The sequence below is a fragment of the Gambusia affinis genome, linkage group LG16, assembly GCF_019740435.1.
Source record: "Gambusia affinis linkage group LG16, SWU_Gaff_1.0, whole genome shotgun sequence".
NCBI classification, from domain to species: domain Eukaryota; kingdom Metazoa; phylum Chordata; class Actinopteri; order Cyprinodontiformes; family Poeciliidae; genus Gambusia; species Gambusia affinis.
The window spans coordinates 18440767-18462514 of record NC_057883.1 but is presented as its reverse complement, the minus strand read 5'-3'; the positions used below and the strand labels follow the sequence as shown (position 1 = coordinate 18462514).

At 39.1% G+C, this 21748-nt stretch overlaps 1 protein-coding gene across 3 annotated transcripts; it reads left to right on the top strand.

Moving 5' to 3' along the window:
- The first annotated feature begins 1070 nt into the window (after window positions 1–1070).
- Window positions 1071–21264, top strand: peli2 (pellino E3 ubiquitin protein ligase family member 2). Of its 3 annotated transcripts, XM_044143086.1 has the most exons (7): window positions 1071–1155; window positions 1330–1465; window positions 9374–9503; window positions 13737–13838; window positions 16401–16598; window positions 16703–16891; window positions 17879–21264. In XM_044143086.1, the coding sequence occupies exons 2-7, from the start codon at window positions 1389–1391 to the stop codon at window positions 18455–18457; spliced, it is 1275 nt and encodes a 424-aa protein (XP_043999021.1). In that variant the 5' UTR covers window positions 1071–1155; window positions 1330–1388; the 3' UTR covers window positions 18458–21264. The 3 variants fall into 3 exon arrangements, with proteins under 3 accessions (XP_043999021.1, XP_043999022.1, XP_043999023.1); XM_044143087.1 differs by lacking the exon at window positions 1330–1465; XM_044143088.1 differs by lacking the exons at window positions 1071–1155; window positions 1330–1465; window positions 9374–9503 and adding an exon at window positions 11462–11637.
- Window positions 21265–21748: the final 484 nt, after the last annotated feature.

The window sequence follows — 21748 nt, the reverse complement described above, 5'->3', positions numbered from 1 at the left end:
GGTTTTAAAGAGCTCAAAGGAATCACAAACAAAATGAGGAAATCTGATTTCGCCATCTTTTCATCCCCCAAGAAAACAAACCAGGGGGGATTATTTTCACCATGTGTTTCCCACCACTGCTGCCCCCTCATCATTATCTATATTTATATTAAATATGAATATAGATCTGCTTAAAATACTTTTATGAGACTATATTATTACTCATACAGTGTGCATCTGAAGTATTATTAGGAGTTAATATTAGAAACCCCTTTGTTGAATATAAAATCCTATTTATGCTATTGGGATAAAATAAAAATCTGAATTAGCATTATGTGCCAAGTTTTGCACACAATCAAGGAATTTAATTTAAGTTTCACTTTGTTTTCAGTGATTACATTTTAAATATTTTATACAAGAAGGGAAATACAAATAAAATCTATTTTTTTTGTAAATCTATCTGTGTCTGTAGCAGCTGGTTTTTATATTTCGGTCTGTCTGATTACATCATTTTTTAAAAAGAAAAACCTTTTTTAAACCTTACATAAGTGATTTCTTGGTGGGATACTATTTATTTTAATTGAGTAAAATATGTTGAAGTAGTGCTACTAATTTTTAGTCCCCTCCCTACCTCTTCAACGACTGTTTCAGTTACTGAAATATAAAAATGGTAGATTATTAGATTATTGGTTTGAGCTAAATTCAAGAATTACAAGGTAGGAGCCTCATGTTGTTGGAGGTTTTGTATTGAAGTATCAGTTCTCACAAGTATTATAAAATGACGACCTGATCTGAATTATTAGATAGAAATTAATTTGTTGAAACAAGTAGATTTTTTTCATGGGGCCCCTTTAAGAATTCCCAGATTGTAGTCTTTGTTTACATAACAGATGGTTCTACCCATGGATGTCGTACGGTGATTGAAATGGAAAACTAAACACACGCTTTGGTCACTTTATCCCCACAATATTAAATCCATGAAAATAACATGAGTAGGTGTGAACGTCTGTGTCTTTAAATAATAAATCGCAGTCATGTCTGCGCAGACTCACCGTAGGAAGAAGCAGAGCTGCTGAGACGTTCCCCCCTACAGAAAGTAAAGCAGAAGTGAATGGTACAGTCCGGCCCTGTTCCTCGCTGTTTTTGTATCTGCTGTAGAGCGGATTCAACCGCCAAGTAAGTTACGCTCTGCTGTGGTTAGCCCAGGAAGTTACAGAGCAGTTTATTTTCCTTGTTTTCCCCACAAACAGACAATTGGATTTAATCGGATAGAGATACACGCATAATGTCAGAGTCATAAGATGTAGTGAGGGAACCTGGTGTCTTTTTTGTTCTCCTTCTCTCTTAAAGGGAATCTGTTAGTCTTGTGAGACACTGTTATTACTGTGGAGCTAACACAGTCAAGCCTCATGTTTTCGTCAAGCCAGGAGGAACACTGCGCCCCGTCCAAAGACCCGGTGAAGTACGGGGAGTTGGTGGTGCTGGGGTAAGATTATGGCATATTTATTTTTAAATTTACTGGTTTAGGACGAACAGGCGTACGAGTGTTTAGTGTCTTAAAAGTTTCCCCGGATGTTCCTCTACCTCGCTTTGCCGAACCGCTATAGCCTGACTCTGAATTAGCATGAACGTGTGTGTTTTTCTTTTTTATTTATTTACGGTGTCGGTCGGATTTAACTCGGGTGGCCGTTGGGCTTAGTTTAGAAATTTACGAGCTCACGTTACTCCTCAAAGCAGACACGTGCGCAGTCAGATATGCAGTCCAGTTGTTGTTGATGATGATGATAATGTCTCACTCCCTGATAACCAGTGGGGTACAGAAACTAAAGTCTGACTAGATAATAAACACATTCAGGACAACTTTAGGTACATCGCCTGGTTCCCAGCAGCCCCAGTCGGCGCTCCTCCCTGCCTTGGAAGTTGAATTCACGGGGCTTCAGGAATTCGGAAGTTGCGGTGGTCTCCACCCCCAGGCCCCCAGGCTGCTTCCTTTTCGGCTGCTACAACCCCAACCCTGCACAACTTTTGTTCTAACACGCACCATTGTCTGTTCCTGCTGGAAGGATTAATAATTACTCCCCATGGCATTGTTTAGTTGAATTATATCACCACACAAATAGGCACTAATATCAGAGCAACCTTGGATGCTTAACTCCTGACAGGATCAAGTTGAGAATGAAGCAAGTAAGCAGTACAACTTTATCTTCATTGTGAAATTCTAAAGACACATTGTGCAAGTCAGAGGACAGGAAGTTACTGTGCATATGTCATCACTAACAGGACACAAGTCATCAAATTCTTTAAAAACAAAGCCAGGGGGTATGTTAGAGTTTGCATTGCATGCCTGTGGTCAAAATCTATGGATTCTAGGACTCTCATCCCAAGGGGCCTGATTGAACATCCACAAAGCCATTAAAAAGTGGATAAGTTTTAGTACTAGGGATGCAGCGATAGCAGTTTTATGGCCGATCAACTATAAAAATCTGGCCTGATTTCAATTTTGACTGATTAGGATTAACAGTTAGGATTAACTGAACCATTTCTGTATGCTAAATGCCAGAACAATAGGGGAGAATTCATTACTTGCGTCATACTGACATGACTTTAAAAACTTTGAATAGGTTAATTCCAAACATTGGACATAAACGGGGGAACATTTGTGGATGTACTTTAAAGAGGGACCTTAAAACACACCACTCTCTTTCATAATATAATGGGAAACTCAAAAGACAACATGTCAGGAAAAACATTGTGAACTTTGGGTATGATTTCCAGATGGCAGAAGGTGCAGTATTCATCTGCCATCTGAGAACTGTGTGTATGAGCTACACGGGAGGAAGGAGCATCATGTTGTGTGGGTGTTTTGCTGCAGGAGGAACTGGTGCAACTGGTGAAAGGATAGATGGCATCATGTGGAAAGAACCTTTTGTGGAAATGTTGAAGTAACATCTCAAGACATCATCCAGGAAGTTAAAACTTCCCCACAAAAAAGTCTTCCAAATGGATAGTGAGAATATGGATCCCTCTAAGTTAGTTACAACATGGCTTAAGAAGAATCTGTGGGCCGAGCTGAAAAGTTTTGTGCTACAAACCTGACTCAGCTGCATCAGTTCGGTTGGGGGAATGGGCCAAAATTACAGCAAACTATTGTTTGTAGAAGGATTTCCAAAATACTTGACTTAAGTCAGACAGTTTACAATAAGGCAACGTCAAGAAAGCCTGTAAAATTTCCTCTCTCATTTAGAAAAGATGGTAATTTAAATGAGACCATTTCAAGGACTTTCTGAGTCCCAAAGTGGACTCAGAAAGTCCAAAAGTGACTGGATTTTTTTCTGGTATTAAGCAACAGAGCAGCAGTGGAAATAAATGCTGTCTTCCTCTTTCCAATAAAAACAGATCATTTTACATATTTTTCCATTTTAATTTAGATTTATTTCAGATTTATTACTAACTCCAATGTGGATCTCACAAAATAAAGCAATATTTATTTTTGGAATAAGGCAGAAGAAGGTCTGTGCTGCTATTTTCAGCCAGGTTTTAGAGGAAGTTTAGTTTTTACCCCAAAGTACCAGTTCCCTAAAAAAGTGTATGAAAGTCTGATCTTTGTGTTATTGTGTATCTTTGTTTGTGTAGGAGAATTGAAAGGTGGTACGTGTTGTTCTTTTATGCTTTTTTGACACTATTGTGCAAAAGTACAATTGGAAAATCTTCTCTTTATGTTCCAAACAAGAAGAATTTGTCCATAGACAAAAGTAAAGCTGCAGCTTATACATAAAAAAGGTGAAATACCTTAAACTAGTGAAGTAGTTTAAGGAATCTCAGTTTGAGACTTCTTGCAACGGAATCCTTTCTTAATCATTAACCTTAATGGATTATTTCAGTATTAGCTGTATCTTGTTTCAGAACTATTGAATCCTTCAAACGTCAATCCAGATTTGTGGAAAATTACCAGTATACTATACTTTTTTTTTTTTAAAGAAAGCTCTAAACATCATTCTGGATAGTCAAGCTCCAACATGTCCAATACTCTGTCATGCTTTGCGTCGTCAGTGATTAGACTTTGGTCAGTATTTTTACTCACCTCGAAGTTTGACATGAATTATTAACAGTTCTCGTAGTTTATGCTGTTCGAATTTCACATTTACAGCACTAGAAGCGAATAGCAGCAAAGTTATAGACTGGGGAGTTGAGTGGGTGGCTTTGTCCTTTGCCTTCAGCTGTCCATTCAACAGCCATCCTGCTTATTGTAAAGAACAAAAAGCAGCGCTGACTGGTTATCACCCAGGGCTGAGCGTGTGGTGTGTTTGACGCCGGGACTTTTGTTCTCCCTCCTGACATCAAGACACATATGTGAATCAGATGTGACGGGTGCATAATCACTGCCGTGACATCACATCCCCATTGATAAAGCCGATGGTAGACGAGATATCTGTCAGCATGGCACAAAGCTTGTTTGAGCTGCAGTTTCGCTCGGTGGCTTGTTGTCACGGCCGCGGCAGCTCTTATTACTTGCATGGCTGCCCGCCATCTCCGCCGATCTCTGCTGAGGTGGGATTGGCTCGGTGCTGGTCAGCGAACGGAGGAAGGGGGGAGCTGGGGCTGGGTGGGTATCTTGGAAATGAAAGAACGGATTGATCAGGACTCGGTCTTTGCTTTTCCTTAGCTTCCTCTGTTCATTGTGGTCCGGAGACTGGGCCCATTGAGGCAACTTTCTACATTTTTGCCATGAAAAGGTGCTCAGTAAAAAGAAGCCAGCTTAGCTTTGTTACAGACTTCCACTGATTGTCAATACATTACGCCTTAAGCAGAAGCTTATTACAGAAAAGAAAGCTGTCTTTTAAAAGTTTGTGTTTAGTTTTGTTTCATCCTCTATGACCCTGTTGGATCAACATGTACAGTACCTAGAACATGTTTTATTTTCTCTTTGGGGCTGTAAGGATTAATCAAATTAATCATAATGAATCAGTTGTTAAAATAACTGTTGACTAATTTAGTGCTTGATCATTAGCTGCAGTATGCAGACTCAAAAAAAGCCAATCAGAGCAGTATGTAAGCCAAAACTTTACAACATGTATAGATTTTGTATTTAAGATGAAAACACCTTTGTCTGAAAATACATTTTACCCAAAACGTAGATTTATCTTCACCCAGTTTAAATTCATTAAATGAATACTATATTGCTGAGTTTGGGTAATAAAATATTTATTTTCTTGTTTAAGTGAAGAATTTAATTATTTAGGGTTTGTTTGCATCTTCTACTATTGCATAAAAAACGTAAGATCTGAAATGAAAACTCTGTAGAATGTGACAATTCTAGGACTAATTGATTAATTGCCAGAATAAGCTATATAGAATCATTGATTACCGGTACTAAAATAATCGTCAGTTGCAGTTCTTGTTTTTTTGCAGATCTCTTTTTCCTAAATACAAAATGCATGTTTAAAATATAATTCTTTAATTGAAAAGACTTTTTTTTTTTATGGTTAAGGAATTCAGAACCACTCTTCTTTGTAGAATTGTCTAAATTTAGTCACAATAGAGTTTTCAAGCAGACAGTATGTATGAGGTCATGCCACTTAAATCCATTTCAGTTGGGTTTTAAGCTCGGACTTTGACTAGGCCATGTTTTTTAAATGGTTTTGAAGTGTGAGTAAATTCAGAGGTGGGCTTGCTGGTGTGTTTCACCCCATTTTCCTGCTGCACACTACCACCACTGTGGTTTAATGTGTGTATTTTTTCTTGTTCCCTTTAGTCTTGCCAGTCAACTCTTTGGGGTTGTTAAGATGTTTTTTGGTAAATGTGAGACGATCATGTTATGTTATTTTTATCCAGCAGGCACACTGAAACCCTTTCCAGACTGATTGGTGTCACTTTGTTTCTCACCTGTTCTTCAGTTTCTTTACTACGTCATGTCTACTTCATGTTGTCAAATGGGTTCTGTATAGGTGAGTTTTGGATTCTACAAATCAGGGCATAATCAGGCCTAAAAAGATTGAACGAATCAGTGCTTAACAAATGTGGTTTATAGCAGTTAATTTACGTTTTGGGCCTGGTTGGTTTGGTTAGCTTTTTCCCATTAATAAATAAAATGACCATTTAAAGACTACATTTTTTGATTTATTTAAATTATAAACTTAAGGGTGGCAAAAACAGAAGAAACCTATAAGGGGAGCAGACACCTTTTCACAGCACCGTATCTCCTTCGTGTTCTGTAATCGGTACACTTTGACATTAACACAAGAGGTAGGAGGTGCTGTTGGCTCCTCACTGCAGCCCTGGAGGATACGCGATATGCCACAGTCTTCTAATCCCTGCTGCTAAATATTGGAAGGTAAATCCGCCGTCTGCCTGGCACAGGTCAAAAGGGAACGTGATCACAATTAGTTGGTAGAGCCGCTTTGAAGAGCCTGTCCTAGCTAATGTGACGGTAGCAGCTCCCGGATGACATGATATTGTTCTACGACGTGATGATGAATTAATTTAAAGCTTGTGGAGCTTTTTATTACAGACTTAGAGGTTATGTTCTTCAGTCTAATTCATCATGGTGAAAATGCTAAGCTTCGTGTCAGCTGAATACATGCTTAGTGTGAGACATTCAGGAGCCAGCCAGTGCTGAGTGTATGTCTGAACAATGTAGGCCTTTATTTAGGCTGGGAGTTTCTACGGTTGATCTAGGATATTTGTCAACTGCTCTCATCCATCGTGGGGTTCTTTAACGCAGTGCAGCGTGTGTGTTACCTTAAAATTTTAATTTTATTGCAAAATTGAAACAATAAATCAAAACAATGATGGCAGAAGAACAAACCTCAAGGATTGACTTGCCTCCAGTAGGCCTTCAAAGTAAAACTTTTCAATCTGCTAAAGTTGTTTGACATTTCTGTGGTTTTCATGATATTCCAGCGTCTTGTAACAAAGTGCTGCTCCTCCCCCACATGTTGCTGTAAAACATACATTGTTGGACATTAAGCAGGTGATGACAGCTGTGTATTCTACGTCTTTGTATCAAACATTGAAAAAAGCAGCAGCATAAACTTTATTTATATGTGTGCTATAGATTAAGAAACCATTTGGAATGCAATATTTATTGGTAATTTTATTCATGTCTTGAAGTCACTTTGCCCAATAGATGTAAGATGCCTGTCGGAAGGACAGGTGAAAAGAACGTAGTTTTTTAAAATCATTCCACCATATTTCAGTTTCAGGTTATGTTAGAAACAATAAGAAATTGTTGAAAAAAAATATTTGTCTTATAATTACTATGCTGTATAACTTTAGCTGCAATAGAAATAATATTTGCTTTAGTGATTTAAATGAACACAACTGGATCAGGAGTGTCAAACTATTTTCATTTCAGGCACATCAGACCGGTTATGGCAGAAGGTATTGATAAAACTACATATTAATAAAATGTTAAAATACTATAGCCCTACAGTCACTGAGAACTTCTTAAAAATAAATAGTATATTACAGCTTTTGGTATAATTTGGCACTATACAAATGAAACTGATTTGATTTGACTTATAAAATAATATCTTCAGGTGTGATCCTCTAGGGTCCTGAGGGCCACATATATAAATTTGACCTGTGGGATTGAGTTTGACATATGTGAATTAAGTTATGCTGTATGTCATAGATTGAAGTTTTTATGTAAATACTATGGCATTGGTTAGTTCAAATCTCAGAAAAAATGTTATATTTGTAAAAGCAGAGGTTCTATTAGGACTGATGTGCACATTCTCAAACATTATCAAAAATGTGAGTAATAATGAACAAAAAGAGTCATAAAATTGCTTTAGTTGTACATTTTCCACAGAATCCGCCTTCCTGGCTCTCTGTGGGTGGCTTGTCTTACAGGCCAGCTTTGTGCACTGTGCTGACTGGGACCATGTGTTTCCCTGCCTGGCCAGCCGTATGGAGACACGGGACAGGTGGGCCAGCTTAGGAGGGAGTTGAGGGAGGAGGCGAAGGAGGTTCTGTCGTCTTTATGTTGTAATAAAGACGAGAGGAGTCCCATTATGCTGTGGCCGGTTGAACCTCTTCCCTCAGATGAACTGCTATGCAAAGTCGGGGCGTTGGATGTAAATATTTCTGCTAGACTTTGTGGCTGTTTAGCGCTCTGTGGTTACGTGTGCGGGTGTGAGCAGAAGGTCTGCGTGTTGGATGGGAGTAAAGCATGGGGTGACCCAGCTGTAGGAACCAGCTGGTGGACAGAAAGTGGATCAGTCCCACCGGAAAGTGCTCCTCCATTCTTGAGGAGGAGCTTGGGCGAGGTGCCTCACTCTGGACAGAAGGGGCGAAGCTGGAATCTGGTGTGAAGGGATCAGGATGCAAGGAGCTTGTAGTTTTCAGTAAAGACTCTCAAATCATGTCAAATCAAAAATTATTCTGACGATTAATCGATTGATCGCATAAAAAGTTGGGATATTGTGCAGATTTTCATTTAGTCATGTAAGCCTTCTTTATACAACTTTATTAATACATTAAAAGATGCAAAAGAACAAATAATTTAATCCCTTTTTTACATAAGAAAATAAACATTTCATTACGTAAAATGCAATAACATCATTTCTTTAGTGTATGCTTGATTGTTTGTAGCAAAAGGATTCATCTGCAGCCAAAAAAATACTTCTAACACCATCTGTTGACTACTTTTTTGATTAGCCAATTAATAATTGGATAGAAAAAAGATGCTTAACAAGTTTTTCTTCTTACAGAATTTGAAACAGGTGAAGCTAAAACTGTCACGTGAGTTCCTGGTAGAACATATTTACAGACAAAGTTTTTTTCCTATCTTCAATGCAGAGTGTATATATTAGTTGTACAGCTTTGACTTAATTACTGTGTGAGGGTGTTGTTTTTTCACAAAATATTATGTTTTAGTGTTTGTATTCTCCAGTAAACAATTAATCGATTACTAAATTAGTTGCAGATTATTTCAGTAATCGATTAATCACGATTGTTCCAATTAATTGTTTAAGCCTTAGTAGCTTTCTATGTAATTATGTTAAAATATGCCCAGTTTGCCACACAGTCTCTGCATTTTAAAATGTGTTCCTGCTTCTAGCTGCAGTTTACGCAGCCCCACTCAGTGAAATCACCAGAGTGCATTATGTAATAAGAGACATTATCCAAGGTGACGCTTAGATTACTAATATGGTGTATTAGATTGCCAGTGATGTAATGCGTGGAAAAGCTCCCATTCAAAGCACGCAAATGTTTCTAAATCTCCATGTGTACTTTTTATATGATTACAAGAATTTTGCCTGTAAATCTCATTACACACATCTTTTTGGAGCTGCAAAAAATGGCTTTTTATCCAGAGGGGGAAAAAAATAACTGTGAATGCTGTCCTTTTCTCCACCCCATCCTAACCCCCACCTCCCCACTGTGACAGGTACAATGGCTCTCTGCCCAATGGAGATCGGGGTAGACGGAAAAGCAGATTTGCGCTTTTGAAGAGGACCAAAGCCAACGGTGTTAAGCCAAGCACCGTGCACATCCTCAACACACCCCAGGATAGCAAGGTACAGAACAAAAGATGACTTAAGATTTAATGAACACACTGTCACTGTGAATGGTGTAAATTTTGGACCAAATATGTATGAATGAAGGTGTGAAATGTTGTTTTTCTCCTGAATCTGGTGGAGTTAAAGAGAAGGGAGAGTCTTTCAGGTTTCCTGTTCTCTGTCCCTCATGGAACCTGAATGTACGTTGCTGTTGGCCCTGACCATTGTGTTGACATTTCCAGTTCAATAACCATAGTTCCTAGCTGGGCCTCATTGCTTCTCTTCACACCAGAGAGCCAGGATAACATGTTTCCCTTCCCGCATTCCTCGTCTCGGTTTCAGAGCCAGGCCGTTAAACAAGGAGCTGCTTTTCTCTGCTGTTATTCAGACGTTTGTTCTCTCTTTAGCTCTCCGACCAAAGGCTCTCAGGTTCAGGTTTCTGTCACCTTGTGTAACATGAGTCCTGGTATCAGCTCAGAAGGTTTTCTTTTTGGGAGAAAGGCCTTTCACAACAGACATGGAGCTTTATAGCTGAATGTTGGGATGCAGTGGTTTTAAAAAAAGTATTTTTACTCCTTGAAATTTTTCACATTTTGTCAGTTTACAGCCTCGGACTTCAATCTGCTTTATAGAGATAACACGTGATAAAATTTAGTTCAGCTCCCTGTAATCCAGGGATGTCCAAAATGTGGCCCTTGGGCCAATTTCCCACCCCTGGATTTCTTTTCTGTGGCCCCCAACTGCAATTTGATAGTGGTTCAAATTTAACCCACCAGCACAGATGACTGATGCAGGTGGAGACTTTATTTACTGACAAGTTAAATCCTTAAACATAAGGAGGACAACACAACATGTTTACTTTTTAATATCCACACATTGGCCTTATGGATCTTTACTTAAAGTCTTGAAAGTGTTTTCAGAGAGTTACCTGAATCCTCTTTTAACTGCTAGAAATAGACAAAAAAATAATTTTCCAGACCAAGAAAATAGAAAAGTCGACCTCCAAAATATTAACTTATTGGAAATTTTTCTTTTAACAAGGCAAACATGCAAAAACCTTTTTTAGGTTTTCAGCCACAATGATTTGCACACCCCCTTTTCCTACAAATCTCCAACCACCCTGTCCTTTCCAATATATTGAACACTAAGTTTAATTTTTTCAGCACGCTAACAAAAAAACATCACAATAAAAATTTTTTTATTTCTTTAGGTTTTCAAAAATTTTGACTTGACAATTTTGGCCCAGGTCACAAAAAGTTTGGACACCACTGGTTTACTTTGATACCCGTAAATAAAATTCAGTTCAATCAAGTTTTCAAAGAGAATCGCTGTTAAAAAAAAAAGAAAAAAAAAGCAGCTGCTCTGCGTTTAACTCCATCCACAATGACTTTCTCTGGATCCTTCCCTCATAAACTCTAAATTTATTGAATTCAAAACAAACAGCAACTCTCTCAGCGGATACTCCACCTGAGCTGCTCTGATGTCTTGACCTACGGCTTTGGTTTGATAGGTGGAGAGCCATTCCATGGCAGCTTTGTTTTTGTGTCAGTCTCTTTTTTTATTTTCAGATGATGGTTTGAACCGTGCTCTGTGAGATGTTCAAAGCGTAGGAAATTGTTTCCTAACCTGACCCTGCTTTATGATGCTGTTTGTTCACTGATGTCTGCTAACAAACCTCTGAGGCCTTCACATAACATCTGGTTTTATTCTGAGATTTAATTACACACAGGTGAACTCTGTTTACTAATTAGGAAAATAAAAACAATAAATAATGCATCATTGTCCTTTCTCTTCCCCAATTATTCACTACTTTATGTAAGTTATAAATTCTAAGAGAAATACACTGGAAAATGTGATGAAGTCTAACTTTTGCAAGGCAATGTGAACTGTGATGAATATAATTTCTCAGAAATGTATGCTGCATTGTTTGTGGCTTTAAAAGAACAATAAGTGGTGTATGTTGGAGGCGTTTTGAGTATGGGAACTGCTGCGACGTTCTTCCTCTTTACCTCTGTTCCTCTTTGCCACCCTGTTACCAGGCCTGGGATTATTAGTGCTGAGCGAGAGGAGGATGTTGTCGCAGTCGGCCAGCCCTCCTCCACTCCCAGCTGCACGTACAGTCAAAAATAACCATCTGCAAGAGACAAACAAGGTGCCGAGCCAATGGAGTGATTAAATATATCAAACACTGAAGGAGTCAGATGAAAGAAGCCATCTTTTTCTCCTGTTTGGAGCGGTCTGCCAGCGCTGCTCACGCTCCCCACCGGCGCAGCCTACGAATGAACCGAGAATGCCCGGTGGCTGAACGGGAACGCTCACATGTCTGTGCACACGCTGGTGTTCATGACAGATAATGAGAAGCTCCCATGATGGCGCTGCCAGCTTTCAAATTCACTGCAGTTTATTTTGACTCAAGTCGAGGGGAACACGGTTATTTTTACTCGTCTTTCGTCGAGGGGAACACGGTTATTTTTACTCGTCTTTCTTTTTTGTGTAAGCGCTCGTTTTCCTTTAGCTTCCGAACAGGTGGAGCAGCGTTTGTTTGCGGCGATTATGACATTTGTCCCCCGTCTGTGTCTGAAGTTACGGCAGAGCATTGCGGCTCTGGTGACCCACTTTCTCTCTCCCTTTTTCCCTCCCGCACGTGACAAAATAGGAAAGGAGGAGGGATGGGGGTGGATGGTTGTTTTGGAAATGGCATTTGCAGATAAGAGCTGGATGATGGTGGCATGTGTTTAAGTGTTGGTGAGAGCTGCTTTCTGGGCCTTTCCGCGCCCTCCCCTCAGCACGCTGACTGGCAGATCAGCCGCTTGGCGAGCTCGTGCTAACCGAGGGCCAGCGGGCAGTTTATGGTCACTGTCATGGGAGTGTGACTTTACAGGCTTTTCTCTGTTCCTGTTCCAGGAATTTGTACCGCACTGTGCAACTTAAGGTAATTCAATAAAGATATTGTGCAATAAATTGGAAGGATTTTTGTTGTACTTTTGTCTATAAAGAGGAAAAAACAAGGACGAAAAGTATGCACAACTCCACCGCTGAATGGCTTTCATTTGTTGAACGGTTCGTGTCTCAATACTGGAGTTGGTTTGGTTTCCTCCGTCGTAAAGCTAGCATGAGTGGACGGAGGGATTGCGCAAGGATGTTTTGTGACATTGTTCCTGTGTGGCTGTTGGTGTCAAAGCCACAAACAAGATGTAAAAGTAAAAGAATTCACTTCTTTGTGAATTAGGTAGTACGTTTCAGATGTAGTGCCTGTCAAAAGTATTCATACTCCATGAAACCTTTCACTTTTTACCACATTAAAACCACAAACTTAATTATTTTATGGGAATTTTAATTAATAGACCAATTCACAGTGGTGCATAGTTGTTAAGTTGAAGAAACACTGCTGTGTAATTTTCAACTTTACAAATGAAAAAATTTAGTTTTCATTTCATTTTCATTTTATCCCCTGATGCACACAAATGAAATTTAGTGCAATCAGTTGCCTTCAGAAGTCGACTATATTCCACCTGTGTGACTTTAATATGAGTGTAAATCAACAGAACATTAACACAAGAATAAACTAAGAAACTCAACACAAAGAAAATTAACTTATATGGCAACATCTTTGAACACAGAGAAATAAACAAAACATTCAAAGATGTATAGAACAAAATGAACAACAAAGAAAGGATTAAGACAAGCACTAAGGATGTTTCTAAGGATGTTGATGGGAATTCATTTTATTATGAAGGCTTCATATGCAGTTTAGGAACATTTGGATTTAGATTTTTGTCTTTTCAAGTTCTAGCTCAGTATGAAAATAAAATAACATGAAAATAGTTTTTGTATTTCCAGACTGTCTGCATGCCTAAAATGTTTTGTCTTGCCTTCATTGTGTCCTTCTTTTTTCTAACATACTTCTGTCAGTTTTGTTTTTTTATTCTTTCCTTTCTTCCTATCTTTTCATCTCCCTTCTGTCCTTGTGTCATACGTACTATTTTGTCTTTCCTTCCTTCACATGTCCTTCCTTCTATTTTATGTTGTTGATTACTTTCTGACTTCTTTCTCATCTTCAGCTTCTGGTATTCACAGCTTCCATATTTAAAGCCTTTCCAGTGTTTTACATTGTAAGATGTACCAGAAGGTTGGGGAAATCTGGAAAGTCTGATTATGGAACAGTCTGGAACCTTCATATCTAAAATGTGTATTAACCAAATTACTGCAGCACAGTGTGTCCTAAGTCTGAAATGTGTTGTCTTCTTTCAGGCTGTGAACTGTAAAGGCCAACACAGCATCTCCTACACGCTGTCCAGGCACCAGACGGTGGTGGTGGAGTACAGCCATGACAAAGACACAGACATGTTTCAGGTGAACACCCTGTTTAATTACGTGCTTGGTTGTAAAGGAGGCTGCATCTAAATCTCCCATGTACACTGCAGCTGATCATCGGGTTTTAATTAGAAGCTTGTATATTTGAAAATAATGTTAGAAAAAGATATAGTAATGTTTAAAATGTGTGTTTTAAAACTCTCAATGACGAGGCAAAAGATTTTTTTCTTACCTTTGAAAGCCAATATATAAATACAAAAATATGCATAATGCCGACTTTATTATAAAGTTCGAAAGTGGGGCAATATGAGTTTCAGAAAACAAGAGCATTCACAAACGAAGGATTTTGGAAGTTCTCAGAGAAAAAAATGTGATGAAGTCATATTACTATATTACTAAAGATAGTTATATTTCACAAAATATAACTATCTTTCTGTTTAGTATGTGTTTTTGAAGCACTATCTCAGGATTTCCCAGTGTTTTATTTGAAACAGCACAAAGCCATCTGAAACTGGGACAGTCTTACCGCGTTTTTAATAAATGGATGCTAATTTTGAGACTGACGGCAGCAGCACGTTTAAAAACGGAGCCGAGACAGGAACTTTAAAAGGTCAGTCGCCTACAGGTCAGTAACATGTTATAAAAAGAGCCTCTGAGAGGCCGAGGAGCCGGGCGGGTGGGGTTCAACGAGTGGGCCTATAATATAAACACCATGTTTTCTGTCTCAAAGTCGCTACACAGCTCACGTTTGGTGGCCTGTAATAGAAGTTAGAGTGCCTTGCAAAAATATTTATACTCCTTGAACTTTTCCACCACTTCACAACCAAACACTTCAGTCTATTATTACTAGGAATTTATTGGGAGGAGGGGTTGGCAGCCTTTATCATCCAACAAGTTCCTTCTCCTTTTCTAGAACTGCAAAACACACACAATCTACATTTAAGACTTGTTTTATGGTTAAGTTAAAGAATTATATTATATATCTTTATGTTTTAGAAGAAACAAAAACAATTGAAACATTTATTTTACCATATTTATGAAACAAAAACAGATTATTTAGAGCCTATTGACCAAAGAAAAGGACGAAAGAAGCACAATAAATAAATAAAATTGCAAGAATAAAGTAATAAAATTATGACAATAAAGTCATAATATTATGGGAATAAACTGGTACTACAATAAAGTGAACATTACGAGAATACAGTTGGAATATTAGCAATATAAGTTGTATCTTTATTGTTATCGTAATAGTACCACAAAATATTATTATAAAACTTTACTCCTATAAAGGAGCTACTGTGCACACTGTAAAGGACACACAAAATCAGAAAGGTTTTGTAACATTGCAGTGTGAATAATTTTGCAAGGTAATGTAACTGTAAAAAAAAAACAAAAAAAAAAACATCATCTTATTGCATAGCTTAACATTTAATATATTTTTTTTAAATTATAGTTGCACTCAAGAGAATATAGGCCATGGGAGTTCAAAGTGAGGCCCAGGGGCCATTTGCAGCAACTTTTAAATCAAAACCTATTTACAAAAATGATAAATGCGACACAAACAGATAATCATTCTCAAGCTTTTAGTTTTCTGTCTATTCTCATGGTGAACAGGACCACGTCTACTCATAGATTGATGCTCTGACGTACACCAGAATCTGCTTTTAGTGGATCTATTAAAACGTGGCTAAAACTATAGCAAATGTTTTCAAATGAAGCCTGACCTAGATCCAGTTTTCATTGTGTTTTTCATTTTCCAGTTTTTGTCAGTCAAGTCCAAAATAATAAGCAAACTGGATGCCTTTGATTTCACAAAGAAAACTTGCAAAACCAATTGAAGTTTAGGATCTACTAATCTGAAAAAATTAATTAAAAAAATCTGACTACTTTATTTGTTCAATTAAAATAATTTGCGCTTAGTTTACTGTCAATAGGTAAAAAAATCACAACATATTGTGGTGATTTTAGGTTTTAAAAATTAAATTTTTTGAGCTGATCATCTGGGCCCACATGAGAAAAGGCTTAGACAGCCCTGACATAAACTATCCGGTTTATTCTCCTAAAGCCATTTTCTGTTATTGTTTGGTTTTGTTTTAGAGCAGCATGGGTAACCAGAAGGTCAGTGCCAAAACTGAACAAGTACACCGGTTGTAAAACTTTATTTCCACACGAGAATGCCACGTTGTGCAGAGAAGCGAGTTTGTTTGATAAATGTTCAGTTCCATGCTGAACTGCTGTGCCTTCAGACGCTAACAAACAGGATTATTTGATTGCAGCTGAAATCCTGAATCAAGTGAGAATGGTGGAAACACTTTGCTTTTATTTCTGCGTAAATTGGCCTGCTTACATCCCAAACGTTAACTCCAGCTTTAGTAAAGAGAGAGGTGACGCAACACAGTAGTAAAGATGCCTCTGGCCCAATGCTTTTAAAACCTGTTTTTAACATCAAGCTGACGCTGAGCTTTCAAAAACAATCAATTTCTCAGTTTCATAATGTTCAATGGTTATTTTTCTCATTCATAATTCCAGGGGTAAATGCATTTTAAAATTGTAAACTTTATTAAGGGTTTTAATGAGCTGGATGAATGATTTGTTGTGCAGATTGGACGTTCCACGGAAACTCCCATAGATTTTGTGGTTACTGACACCGTAGCGGGAGGCCAGGATGGAGAGGAGACTCAGATCACCCAGAGCACCATCTCTCGCTTCGCCTGCAGAGTCGTCTGCGAGCGCAACCCCCCCTACACCGCTCGCATCTATGCAGCTGGATTTGACTCCTCTAAAAACATCTTCCTAGGGGTAATTCCTAGTTGCTGTTAATTTATGGGGTCTCGTAAACTTCCACATCAGTTCATGGGATGAAAGTATTCTTTTAATGTAATAAAATCCTATTTGTGCACCAGGAAAAAGCAGCAAAGTGGAAGAACCCTGATGGTCACATGGATGGGCTGACGACCAATGGGGTGCTTGTAATGCACCCTAAAGGAGGCTTCATGGAAGAGTCCAAGCCCGGCGTCTGGAGAGAGATCTCCGTTTGCGGAGATGTCTACACTCTGAGAGAGACCCGCTCAGCGCAGACCCCAGGAAAACTGGTGGGTATACATACACCTGAAAACTTGTATCACATAAGTTTTATTCTTATTTTATGTGTTAGACCAACATAAAGTAGCTCACTTGGAATAGTTTTATGTGGCCTGCAGATTAAGAATGGTACAAATTTGACCCTCTAAGCTGATAAGGTGACGTTTTATACATTTTTATGATGATATCTATTAGCCATGTTTATTACTTTGATTTCGATATCATTGAAGTCTGGCTCAACATACTTGAGCACCCAGCCATTAAACATGACTACAGACATCAATGATTTTCGAAGAAAGTTCCTGTCTCTGTTCCTGAGATTACACTGAAAATCAAACCAACAAAAAGGAAAACTTTCTACCAAAAACGTTAGCAACCTATACACCTTTCCTTTATTTAGGTAAACTTCTGAGACCGTTTTCAATGAATTGTTCTCTTTTGCTTTATTTCATGAAAACATTGCATGCTTCAATCAGAAAAATTAAAGATTTCTAATAAAATTACACAGCATTTTTAACTAAGAAAAGGCTGCAGTAATTGTTCTGCTAGAAAGTAGGAAAGGTAGCAAACATTGACCGCAGTCCCGAACTTCTAACAAGTTTTATTAGGTAATTTATTTTGTAACTGAATAACTGTGTAATACACCTCGTTAGAACGTCACTAAAGATGTGTGATTTTTATCACTAAACTGCACACATTAACTGCACTTAGTCGTATTTTCAAATTTATTGGTATTTATTGATGCTCTAATTGAACAAAGAACTGAGAAAATTGTAAAACAACATTGACAATTTGAGGGGATTTAAAATATCATCATTTGGAATTTATCATGACAGCAATACATCTAAATTCTTATCACGATACAATAAATGCCCAACCCTAATGTGCAGTTTCACAATGCTGTTTGTGTGTTGGTCTATCACATAAAATACTAGTTTAAAACACTGAAGTTTGTCAGTAGGATTTTATAGAACTTAAATTTGTCTCCCTTTTTTCAGGTGGAGAATGAGAGTAACGTACTGCAGGATGGCTCTCTGGTGGACCTGTGTGGGGCCACTCTGCTCTGGCGCACCGCAGAGGGTCTCTTTCACACTCCCACCCAGAAGCACCTGGAGGCCCTGAGGCAGGAGATCAATGCGGCACGGCCCCAGTGCCCCGTGGGTCTCAACACGCTCGCCTTCCCCAGCATGCAGCGCAGTCGGGCCCTCTCCTCTCTGGAGGACAAGCAGCCGTGGGTCTACCTGGCGTGCGGGCACGTGCACGGCTACCACAACTGGGGCCACCGCTCCGAGCGGGAGCCCAACACCCAGCGGGAATGCCCCATGTGCCGGGTGGTGGGACCCTACGTCCCGCTGTGGCTGGGCTGCGAGCCCGCCTTCTACGTGGACACGGGCGCGCCCACTCACGCCTTTGTGCCGTGTGGACACGTGTGCTCGGAGAAGTCGGTCAAGTACTGGTCGGAGATCCCTCTGCCCCACGGCACCCACGCGTTCCACGCCGCCTGCCCCTTCTGTGCCACGCAGCTTGGCCCCTCTCAGGGCTGGTCCAAGCTGATCTTCCAGGGCCCGGTGGACTGATCCGAGGATCCCTGCTGCTGGAACATTCTGGGAAACTGATCAGATAAAACCCGTACTTCATTTGTGCAAACTAGCCTCGAAATGGAATGAGTTTGGTTCAGTTTTGGGCGTTTACGTGTATCCCGTTCAACAGGGAGCCATTACAGATTGTTTAGGAGATTTTCGGATGGAGTGAGAGAGTGCTCTGTCCAGACAACCAGTTGTTTTTACGAAGGCTTCATCGTCAGGGTGTTTCGCCACACCATCAGATTGCTACAGAGAGTCTCTTAAACAAATGACTTATTTCTCCCACCAGATGTCTTTGGGTCTGTTGGGAAAGGAAACAGTCGTTTAGTTTCTGATGCGATGGAGCTTTCACAGAGCCAGACAGCTGGACTGTTGGCTGGGAGAAAAGCCAGGAGGAACTTTGGGTTTAATGGCCAAATAGCCAAAAATAAATAAATAAATAAGAAATGCCTCCAATCGTTCCTCTTGGCTATAAACTCTTAATGGCATCCAAATCACGTAGCTCGCTAGAAGTGGCTTCCATTCACCGAACAAACTTTGAGTTGTACAGAGATGAAATCCAGTGCCTGAGATCCCGATAAAAAAAAAAGTGGGAATATTTTTATTAGAAATTGAATATATATATATTTTGTGGAAGGTAAAGAAAGAGATGACAACCCATGTGTGCTTTACTACACTGAGGCTGTTGGAATGTTTTGTAACCCAAATGTTAATATATTTTTCTCCTTCATATATAAGGTGTATGAGGATGAATGCATGTGTGATTAGGTGTGGGTGTGTGTATGCGTGTTTGTGAGTTTGACTGTGTGGCCCTGCATCATTTCACCCCGACCACTTCTTATGACCTCACATGCCAACCCAAACTGCTAGCAGAGATGTTGCAGGAATTAAAAGAAGGTCACCGGGTTTCAGAATGATGGCGTGGGAATCCACCGACTCCTTTCTCCTGGTGCTCTAATTATATGACCTGCTTTCTCAGTTAATGTCAGGCCCGCTCACAGTCAAATGTGACATTTTGGCTTTACAACTGACACCTATGTTGCTGATCAGCTTTGCACTGCTGTTAGCTTTATCCTGTACTGGGTCTGATCCAAGGCTGTTAAACCCTGGCCACGTTCTCAGTAGCATCGTGAGATTATAATGCAAGATGGAACGGCCACCGTTTTAGTGATCCAAAGTGTTTCTGTGAACCCAAACATCTGCAATGACTGACCACTGACAGGTTGGGATTACAGCAAAGTCTGTTCTGTACCTTAGCGCAGGGTTCCTACACGCTCCCAAAGACTGTGAAAATGCTGAAATTAGCTTTTAAAGTGAAAAAGTATGGAGCAAAATGAGTATAGAAAACCATTGTATCCGTGTTCCATTTACCAGACTATGAGAATATGATTTTGTAATGACTTGCTCAAAGAAAGTGGAGTAAATTTGAGATGTATGAAAGTAGTCGTATACCCTCGCAACTCATTCTATTTTTCATTTTTAGAGTTTTCAAGCTATCTCCTATTTTTGTTTGATAAAATAACTTTTATGCGATAAGAACCAGCTGCTAACATGACTGTTCTGATTTCTAAGTTGACATACCTATCTATTGTTTCAGACAATCCAACTTTTAATACATCATGGTGTTTCAGTGTTTTCCAATACTGTAATAATATCTCATTATTTTCAGATGAAGCACAAAAATGAGCTGAGTGGTCCATTAAGATAGAGAGATAACATACTGTTATTGTTACAAAATGAACATCAAGTTTTATCTTGAGATAATGAGATGACCTGACAGTTATAACAAAAAAACCCCAATATTTTTATTTTGGGATAATGCAACATTATTGTGGGAATACAATTAGGTCAAGGTCTAGTTATCATTAAATGATAATATAAACTAAGAATGAAAAACCCAAGAAGTCTTTAGGCTTCCATTACCAAAACAAGATGAACATAAGGTTTCACCTCGAGATAATGAAGCCATTATTGTTACAAAATGAACTTGAGGAGACATTATCTGACCAACCGTCTGACCTGATCTGGAAATTTTGATATTTGATAATCTGACTCTTGAGTTTTAAAGTGGAAGAATGTGTAGGAACCCTGTCTGTCTGGAATAACAATGTAATCCTGCTTTATGCCAAACTTAGTAAATGATGTTGTTGTCAAGTCGTCCAGAACAAAGTAGCAGAGGAACTAACACAGAAGAATTTGGGAGAAATGGCTTGAAAACACTGTTCCCATATGTGAAAATCTCATCAGTTCCGCTTGTAGTAGAGCAGTAAGATGGTGGGATGTTGACTGCATTCAAGTAAACTTCCAGGCTGAATCATAAAGAATAAAATTAATTCAGGTATCGCTACGGGGAAAAAAATTCAATGTTTATTTTTCCATCATTTGGGATTGTCCACATAGAAACCATCTAAACATTCTTGTAATTCTTTACAAATACCAGCAGCATTACTTCATACCACTAAGAAACCTTTTGGTTTCTGCTTATTTCATGTAACTGCCACGCAGGGTGATGCACTAAGCCTGGAACTGTACAGTAGCATTCCCCTCTAACAGTTTTAAGCTCAAACACTGTGCCCATTGCTTGAGACCGTATTCTGTAACAGCTGCAGCGTAGCCGCCTCAAACATTCCTCCTTGGTAAACATGGGTGGGGCTTGCAGTTTCTCCCAAGGGCTCGTTCTATGAAATTTGTATTTTTTATTTTTATTTTTTCCTGCAGGAATTCTGTACACAAGCCATAGAACACACCGAAGCTCCTGATGCCTCCTTTGCAAAGAATAAAAATATTTTTTAAATAACAAACAGGAGAGAGTTGGGCTTCTTTTTCTGACTGTCAGTTTGTATTTTATACTTGTGGTTAATGGCGGGGGGCTGTGGGGCATTTGATCCACTGATTTAAAGGGCTGTGTGCATTTGAAGATTTGTTGGTTTTCTTATTCAGCCCTCGCCTTTGAACTCCAGATGTCTGTGCCATGTTCACTCAGCCAACACAGCAGTAATGTTTAATCATACTTACACATGTGTTTCATCATGCGTCTGTGTGAGCATTGTACCTACTATCTTGCTTGTGAGTGCTGGCTCTACATGTTGATAACTCTATCAGGATATTTTTACTACAGATAAGCCAAAAAAAATGTTCTTGAAGTTTGTTTTCTGCACAATTCTTCGTTTAATGAGAATCCGTTCTCCTTGCTGCGCATTTCCTACAGAGGCCACAGGAGGGCACTGTTTCCTCAACAATAGGACTGTTGGCAATGCGCCCTGAGGCATTCAACAGCCGCAGCAA